The sequence below is a fragment of the Opisthocomus hoazin genome, chromosome W, assembly GCF_030867145.1.
Source record: "Opisthocomus hoazin isolate bOpiHoa1 chromosome W, bOpiHoa1.hap1, whole genome shotgun sequence".
Taxonomy (NCBI): Eukaryota; Metazoa; Chordata; class Aves; order Opisthocomiformes; family Opisthocomidae; genus Opisthocomus; species Opisthocomus hoazin.
The window spans coordinates 29,095,455-29,104,697 of NC_134453.1; the positions used below are offsets into that span (position 1 = coordinate 29,095,455).

Sequence of the window (9,243 nt, forward strand, 5' to 3'; positions counted from 1 at the left end):
AGGAAGAGACCAGCAGTGAACCTGCGTCTCCCACTTCATGAACAAGTGCCTTATCTACAAGTATGATATTATGTAAAATGTTGCCAGTTGTGCTACCACAACCTCTGGACATGTTTCTGTGAGAAAGTCTCTGGGAATGTTTCTGTGAGAAATTCTCTGGGACTGTTGTTTTTCATGCCAAGGTTGGTGTATATTAGGCATGCTCAGAAGATGCCTACCTCATGAAGCCTCTCAGGAGATTCCTCACCTGTACATCACAGGCAGGTGCAAGGTAGGTTTCAAGATTTTCAGCAGTATAGAAACAGCAGTAGCAATGGGAAATGCAGTAGCAGAACTTTTAGGTAATTTTATGAGCAAAAAAACAGATGTAGATTTTTGTGGCTGTTTTGCATACATGTACATGCGTAAATAGAGCTTCCTGGTGTTTTTGTTGCTTTTTTGAATTTGGCTGTCAAGTGACTTTCTCAAAGTTATTTTCTGAACCAGCATAAAATTAGAACCCAGAAATCCTGCTCTGCTACAGTCTCTCTGTGAGACATGTAAATATAATTACAATTAAAAAGAGTCTTTTAACGCCTTTGTTTTTTTGGAAATTAAGTAGGTGGCAGCTATTTGAATTTGAGAAGAATCTCATTTGACACTCTCCACATCCATTAAACATTTTGTCTCTATGTCATTGTCATGTGTTTATTAGTTCTTCAAGAGATTTTCTGACAGGTTCTTTTTCTATCTCTCTGTTTTCCCAGCCCCCATTTTCTTTTTTTCTGGGTTCTGTTGCCCTCAGGAGACTAAAATCCTGTGCCCTTTGCTGCTCTCATCATGCACTTCCTTCCAAAGAGGCTACTTGTCTAAATGAAGCAACAGGAGGATGAAGGGCAGTATATATTTTTTTATTATTTTGAATACAGTATTACAAATGCACACCTGTAGTTTTTATGTATTCATGGATGAATAAATTATATGTGCTTTGGATAATGCTAAACAATCCATAACAAATTAGAGTTTACTCTATAGCAGGAACAGCCTTTAAATATGATCTGTATTTAAACAAAATGGGTAAGTTCACTTCTGCTCTCAAACCTCAGTTCAGCAAAGTGCTTAAACACTATTGAATAAGGTACTTAAGTACATTTTTAAGTTTTATGCGGTATGATAGAGAAATTTTGGTAAGTGGGGCCTTATTTGGGAGAACAGTGTAACCCAGGTAGCATTTTGGTCCTTGCTGTACTTATGGCTATTACCTTTCCTCAATTCACTGTATTAGTATTAATTCTTAAAAGTGTGTCCAGTCTGAATATTGGTTCATCAAAAAGAATTTCTGAATTAACCTTACTTTTGGGGGCAAATAATTTCCAACTGATAATGTGTTCTTTGATGGTTTGGGGTTTTGTTTGGGGTTTTTCTTGGTCTTTTGTGCTGTTATGCATCATGTATCTAGGCAACTAGGTGACGTTTTGCTTTTTCTGTCATTCATCTGAAATGGTGATACAACTTCAACCCCAGTAACATGGAGCTGAAGCTTAGCAAAAAAATCAAATGCATATTCGAAACCTCCTAGAAATATGAAAATTAAGTATGTCCAAGAAATGACAGATTTTTTATTTAGAGGATGGAGAGGGAAATCTCCTCCATCAGTGTACTTGAATTTAAAATTAATGAATACCAGTGAACTGGAGATATTGTTCCTGTCCGAAAAAAGGGTTTCTTGAATCAATGTCAGCTGAAGGCTTTGGCCTTAACCAGTGCGTTTTGCTGCTACGTCATGCACAAGCCTCCTTTCCCCTAACCACCAGTATGTCTTCTCTGCACCAGAGGGTCAGAATCCTTTAGAACCAAAAACTGAGGACTGCCTCTAGGGAAAATTCCATTTTTTTATTTTTTTCATTCATCATTTATTTACAAATATACATTATAACTTTTATATACATTACACATTTACATGGTAGAAAAGTACAAAACTATATATTTAAATGAATTTATATTTAACTCACCATGTTTGAAAATATAAAACTACATCAGAAAAAAAGTATTATGAAAAGCAAGAAACTTGAACTGATAAAGCTTTGATATAACTTTTAGTGACACACTGATTGGGAAAACAAAACTTTGAAAGTGGTACTGCAAGACCATCTTAAAGGAAAAACACCTGACAACATTTATGCATGTTACAAAAAAATAAAACAATAAAAATAAAATAAACCCTTTATTCTTATTACAGTTAGCCCTGTAGCTATTAACAACTTTTATAATCTGATTGCTTTGAGTCTGGAATGCATATAGTACAGTATATATGCTCAGCACGTTGAGATCACTTCAGTACATGATGTGATCAGAAGTAGAGAACAGTGAAGTGGAAGAAGTTTCCTTAAAGATCACCTCACTACACCCTGGAAGTATATTTAAGTCAGTTACAATGCCTTTTGGTCAGTCAAGATTCCTTGTAAACAAAAACCCCAGGGATATTTTATGTACAGGACTGGCAAGCAGAAAATCCAATAAATAAACATAACAGAAACCTACATGCAAGTTTGTTAAAGTGGAAAAGAGTTAACATTAGTGAAACAAAGAGATGAGATCATGTGGGTAAGCTCTAAGGAATGGACTTTTACAGTTTACAAGAAAAAAGAAAAGCTTAGCTTTACAAGCAAGAGACCTCACAATAAATAACACTGCTCTTCCTCTAACAAATAAATTTCTTCAAAAAACAATGTGTACAGTCAACTAGACATTTTATGTATAAATTATAAAACATGACACAGTATAAATAAATGTCTACCAGACTCAACTATATGTATACTTTTTTTCTCCCCAAAATAAATAAGCATACACTTATTTACAGTATGAACATTGATTCTGTGCCCTGTTCCAATATTGATGGAGGTTTTACCACTCTAGAATGGAAGATATAGGAAAGCTGTAGTCCTGGTCTTCATCTTCCTCTTCTTCCTCTGGGTCTTCATTAATGGCTAGATGGGGGAATACAGGGGAGCTGTTGTTTAAATAAGGACAACAACAGCACAGAAGCAGCTCAGTGCATGTTTTCAAAGCTCTCTGAATAGCCATAACACAGCGTTGCATTTTATGCAACTTGTAGTGAGATGCTCTTTGGCATCTTCTGTTGTGCAATAAGTTTTTTTATACATAATCTATGAAGTCATAACTGCAGAAAGTTCTGAAGAATCAATGGCTCAGGTTTTATCGGCAGATTCCTGAAATCAAATAAAAAGCGCTCTTGTGTTCTAGGTTTAACTGCTTTGTGTCCTTCATTCAGAGTTAGTAGAGGCAACTGTGCTAAACCAGGTGCCCACGTGCTACCATTAAGCTTGTTCTTTTGGACACAGTCAGAGTTTATCCAGGTGCTAATAAAGCAATCAGTGAAGCACATGAGAGCAGACAAATTAGGAAAAAATCACTAGAATTATGCTCCTAGGGCAACCCCTTTCTGACAAAGTGACTTGTCCTCAGAATAGCCCCAAAACCCCAACTTGAAAGCCAACTGGTTGTTGGAGATCTATTGCATTTTATCAGTAACCCAAGTTTGTGTGTGATAGATATATACCAATATGGCACCTGTACTGTATCTCAAATCTCTAAATCAAGCTTTCTTATGTTTAAACGTGTAAGTCTTCGTTACCTAGGGATTTCCTTCAGAGTTAAAAATCTCACTTACAGTTGCAAGATCCGGAGTGTTTTACTTCTAGAAGCACACCCATGGAGCAGGATGCCTCTTTCATGGCACACTCACTTGGGTAAGTTGTGTTATCGCTGGCACAGACTGCCTCGTCTGACTTGCTTTCAGGGCATGGCTCATCACAGAGGGCGCATTGACCTCTGCCAACCTTAAAATCCCACAAGCATTTCTTCCCAGCACTGCACTGAATGTCTTCACAGGATTTGGCTTCTAAAAATATACACAGGATACTAGAGGTAATTGAAAAGGCAAAGGAAAAAGAAAAGCAACGAGCAACCCCAAACTCCCTTTCCCCCAATGAACTGTGAACAGACAAAGCTCAGATGCAGTAGATGTGATGATACTTGCTGATTTTACTAAAGCAAGTAGTCCCTTGGATGCCATTGCCTGTCTATATGTGGGGGAAGGAGACAGCTGTGCCAGCAGAGCTTGGCCCTGGGAATATAGAATTACATTTGCCAATTGTACATGACCTTCCTGCTCCATTTGATGTCAGTGGAAATTCAGCTCCCCGGATTAGCAGTAAGTGCAGAATTTGCCAACACATTCAGCAGTTCTAAATAAATTATTTTTAAACTAATCCACATAGAGTAGTTGTCCGCAAGATTGGAAAGGGAATTCACCTCAACCTATGCCAACTAAAAGCAGCCTGGGACTCCCCCGAATCCCCCCAGGAGTTTTGGAGAGCAGAGGCTGCCCTGAAGGTACTTCCTCATAACATGCTTCACTATCACTCATTTCTGGAAATCACAATACAAAATGTCATGGTACACATTGATTATTTTCCTATCTTCACCCACCAACTGTCTTCAAACTCTGCAATATTTTTAAAGAGGAAAAAGTGATCAGATGTTTCCAATTAAGTTAATGCAAGCTTTGCCAAGACCACTTGAAGACAATTGCTTACAGGAATCCAGATCCACTGAATATCAAGACCTCATTATGCTGTAACCATGTCATAGTCTATTTAATGGCAGGTACTTCCCCTTGGGTACTAATGTCAGCACCAACAGCAACAGAAAGAGAAGCAGGATCAGGCCCTCTACTCCCTCACCCCTTTTGCAATCTTTTCTAGGGCAAAGCTCACCCTGGCTCTCCTTTTTCTGGAGGGGGGCACAAACCCAGGCTGCTGGAAGTCTCTCCTCCTCCCCAACGCTCACTACATCCATCCAATTCCACACACAATATTCCGAAACAGCTGAGCCAAGTAGCTCCCCCCACCCTTACCCCTCTGACCGAGATACTTACTGATGCATTTTCCTTCGTAGGCTAATCCAATGGATCTGCCCAGTAGGCAGGTAGCTTTCCTGAGGTGGCAGGCACTGGCATAAGTTATGCCATCATTCCCGCAGAGATATTGTTCATGGGAGGTAGGCTCTGGACAAATTCGATTACATGTCACGCAGTAGGCATTATTAGTTTGATCAACCACACATGTGGAGCTGCCTGGGCATAAAACATCCCTACAGGTCTCTGAAATAAAGACAGAAACACACAATGATTAATAGGAGATCCCAGAGCCCCAGCCAGTGAGGAGTGAATGGGTGACACAATGAAACAAATGATAAGATAAAAGTAGCTCTCCTCATTTAAGGACCGCTGGAGGAAACCTTCCCATCTCAGGGTAGCTGGTGGGACACAAGTGCTGCTAGACTATGGGGAATTCTCAATCCAGCTACATCCTTGCTTGTTGAGCATGGTTTAGTTACTGTCTCCCAGCATTTGGAACATCACTAGTTCCTGTGGGGAAATATGTCCAACAGCTCCTCCTTCCTACACTCAGACACGCACCCTTTGGCATTTGAGGGAGATCAGATTAGATTTGCAAACCTACTTTTGCATTTGCCCTGATACTGGACTTCAAGTTCGGGCTGTTCTTTACATCTGGCTTTGAGAAGGGCACACTCGTTGCTGTAGGTTTTCCCATCTAAGCCACACACGGGGCCCTTCCAAGTGATATTAGAGCAATCCGGAGCACAAACACACCGAGGTTTGTTCTTCTTGTTAATTTTACATTTCTTCCCGGGTCCACAGTCCACATTCTCGCACGTTTCTGATGGAAGGAAAGAGGCACCACTTTAGTACCGAGCGTGCAGAACAGACCTGGTGTCAAAACTGCTTAAAGAAAGAAAGAAAAAAAAAGACACCTTAACGTGACCCCTGGGCATAAAGAGAAAACACCTTTCCCCCCCTCCAGGGAACACCACTCGAAGGAAATTTCCCCTGACAGTGAGGGCGGGGGGGGGGCGGGGGAGGAGGTGGCGGGGGGGGGAGGAGGTGGCTCCCCTCCTCCCCCCTATGTGCACGGTGGCCTAGAAGAAATGGGGGGGTCCCCTCACTTATCCGGGGCTGGTAGGAGACGTGCCTCAAACCCTCACCGAGGAAGGCGGCGGGAGGATCGCGCTGCCCCCTCCAGCTCCTTCCTCACTCCTCCTCCCCCAGCCCAGTCCCTGCCTGAATCGCTCCTTAGCAATAAACAGCTCACCAGTACCCCCCTCACCTTTGCATGGGATGCAGTTTGGGGCTCCCCCATTAAAAATCATCCACTTAAAAAGCGTGTTGTCGTTGACGTCCTCTTCTGTCCACGAAGTTGTCAGGCGGCCGGTCTTGCAGCACTCCTCCTTGCTGAGGTCGGTTTTGTAGAGGACCTGGCAGCGGCCGTTCCGCGCCTGCCGGAGCCAGCAGTTCCCAGCTGCAGGGGGGGACAGACACCCAGCCGTATCAGTGGCAATCACCGGTGACCCAGACACAACACGTGCACCTTGCAATGACTTTTACTAGACTGTCTACTTTTATTTGTCCCATTTCATAACCCGCAGCTACTCCGGCCCATTTGGGAGCGCAGTTTAAAAAAAAAAAATAAAGCAAAAAAACAAAACCCAAAACAAACACACACACACAAAAACAAACAAACAGAAAGAAAGAAAAGATCCGATCAAAACAGGACGAGGCAGTTTTCGGAGGTATTTATTCCATATGTAGAGCAGAAGGAGCACTGCCGGCATGTGACAGAGGCTTGAAAAGGATGTGCATGTAAAAGGGAATAAAAATAAAATCGCACTTGCAAATTCCTTCCTCCTCCCCCTGCTCTCCTCCTCATCGCGGCTACACAGCAGCATTGTTTTAGTGCCACACAGAGTTTCAGTCTCAGCCCATTTTGCAATCTGCACGAATTGGGAACATTTGCTGTTAGCGAAGTCTTTCGAAATCTCCACATTTTGCTGCTTCTATTGTTATTTTATTAGTCTTACCTTCACTAATAAAAGTTAGCAGAGCTCAAAAAAAAGTGAGTAAAGTGTACAAAATACAAGGGCACATAGAGTAGGAGGTCCCTACAGAGTTTTAAAAATTGACCAAGCTGGGAAAGTTATAGGTGCCATCTCTCTCACAAGCATTTCAAAGGAAAGTACACTGTCCTTAAACCGGATAGAGGGGATTGTTTGGGGGTTTTTTGCCTTTTTTTTTTTTTTTCACTAGTATCCCTGTTATTTGTGGAGTCAAGCCAAGAACATTAGTCCAAGCAAACCCCCCTTTTTAGCTGTAGAGTTTTGGTTGGAATGAGTCTTTCGTGAATAACCAATGTGACTTCTCCAGCAACTCGATACCAATTGGTTCTGGCGCTAATCCATCCGGGGCTCGATCCTGCCTCCTTAACCCTGTGGGAATGTACCGCAGCGAGAGGTCAGGATCGGCCAGCCGAGATGTCGCTGGGCGCGGGGGAAGATTGCCCCCCCCGCTAAAAATAATTGAACAAACAACGCCCTTAAAAAAAAGTTTTGTGTCGTACAGTTGCCTACATTAGCTTAATTTATGCTCTAACTCAGTGGGGGGAAGAAAAGAAAAAAAAAAGAAAAAAACAATGATAAAACAAGCAATGGTAAGACCTTCAGGTTGTGGCTGGAACATGGTCAAGATAAGGGAAAAAAGCCCCCAAACTAAAAATTGATATTCCCTTGTGTCGAAAGAGGGCTCTTAAGAGTTGTCAATATCAGGTTCGAGTTTGGTTTTTTTTCATGGGAAAAAAACCCCACTTATTTAAGCATACTCTTCAGTGCAGGAGTTTACAACACAGTAATATTTATTCAGGAAAAAAAAAGGGAGGGGGGAGGAAATCCCAATATCGAAGGAATGTCCGGAAAATGACCACTTATTGTTTTCTAGAAATGTCAGCTGTAATTGTGGAGCTCCCCATCATCACCTCTCCTTCCATCAGGCAGGCGAGATAAAAATCTGAGCTAAATTACCGACAAACTTTGAGCACTCATTCGGGAGCCGAGACAGGGAAAGTTCCCTCTCGATACTGCTCTTCATTCATGCTGCATAATAACAATAAATACCAAGAAACATCCTATCTGACCTCCGTGCCTATGCAGAGCAGTGAGAAGATCCGATCAAAAAGGAATCTAAATGACACCTCTGCACCTCGTTACAAAGCAATCCCATGCCCACAGTTAACTTCTGTCCTGTTGGACCTTGGAGAGAGGCGTTTAACACCGCAGCAAACTAAACCGTGCCCAAAAGACAGAAAACAATAGTAATAATAAAGAAACATATCTGTGAATAAACAATCTGGTCTTACCCTGCACTATGTGATCTTCCACGAAGTGGCACAGAAACATCAGGAGTAAGAGCATGCCCGGGTGGATTCTCTGATTTAACATCCTCAGTATAATAGGGAGCGAGAGAGGCACAGAAACAGCGTGAGGAAGAGCAGGGAAAGGGAGCGAACACTAGCCAGCCTGCTTATGATCGCTCTATTGAATGAACGTCAGCGTCTGAATGCGGTCTCTTTAAATCTATACGGGGGTCCTAGCTGTCTGCGGTGGGCGGTCTCCTAGTGTGTGTGTGTCTGCTCGGGGGCGGGGAGATTTAAAAAGTTCAATGTGAATCAGGTGACATTTTCCACCTTCTGGAAACCCTCTCCAATTATCTGCTTTAGATCCACGCACACACAGGCGCGCACCCGCGCAGCCCAACTCCAGCCCTGCGCGGCGGAAACGCCGGAGCTGTTAGTGCAGCGGGAGGCAGCGCAAGCTGGGAGTCGCCCGCGCCGCGGGGGCAGGAGATCCGCGGGGGTCGCCGCCGCGCGAGGGGCGCCCCTGTCCCCCCGACCGCGCGGGTGGGTGCGCGGAGGTGCGGAGGCTGCCGGGGCACGGAGCGGCGCCTGCCCGCCCGCGGTCGGCTCCGCGGCCGCGGGGCGCTGCCATCCTGCGCGAAGTCGCTACTAAATAATAAATCCCACTCTCCGCACCTCCGACGGGCGGGAGGCGGCTGGCGCGCACACAGCTCACTCGGCGGGACTCTTCCCCCCAAAAAACTCCAACCAACAGACCAACCACAAACAAACAAACAAGAACCAAATAAAAGTTTAATACCTAGGGCTGTGCCCAAGTGATAGTCCTTTCACTGGGAGCCCGGGAGGACGAGACGGGAATGGGGGCGATGTAGGCGATCTCTTTTCAGAATCAGAAAAGATTGCAACATCGATAATGAACTTCTAGAGCACTAGTTTAAGCACAGTCTGGCATTATTCTCCCCTTAGAAGAGTTGGC

General features: G+C 43.4%; 1 protein-coding gene across 1 annotated transcript; it reads right to left on the reverse strand.

The window, feature by feature from the left end:
* Positions 1-2,811: 2,811 nt before the first annotated feature.
* On the reverse strand, positions 2,812-8,352 carry LOC104337782 (follistatin). The gene is made up of 6 exons (XM_075446559.1): positions 8,271-8,352; positions 6,192-6,383; positions 5,526-5,744; positions 4,940-5,164; positions 3,671-3,901; positions 2,812-2,966 (listed from the first exon to the last, which is right to left on the reverse strand). Exons 1-6 carry the CDS (start codon positions 8,350-8,352, stop codon positions 2,884-2,886), a joined length of 1,032 nt encoding a protein of 343 aa, XP_075302674.1. The 3' UTR covers positions 2,812-2,883.
* Between the last annotated feature and the right edge of the window lie 891 nt (positions 8,353-9,243).

Coding starts and splice junctions, on each gene's coding strand:
- LOC104337782 (XM_075446559.1), bottom strand. CDS start 8,352: ATGTTAAATCAGAGAATCCACCCGGGCATGCTCTTACTCCTGATGTTT. Junction 6,384..8,270: donor GGAAGATCACATAGTGCAGG/GTAAGACCAGAT, acceptor CCCCCCCTGCAG/CTGGGAACTGCTGGCTCCGG. Junction 5,165..5,525: donor GTATCAGGGCAAATGCAAAA/GTAGGTTTGCAA, acceptor TCTTTATTTCAG/AGACCTGTAGGGATGTTTTA.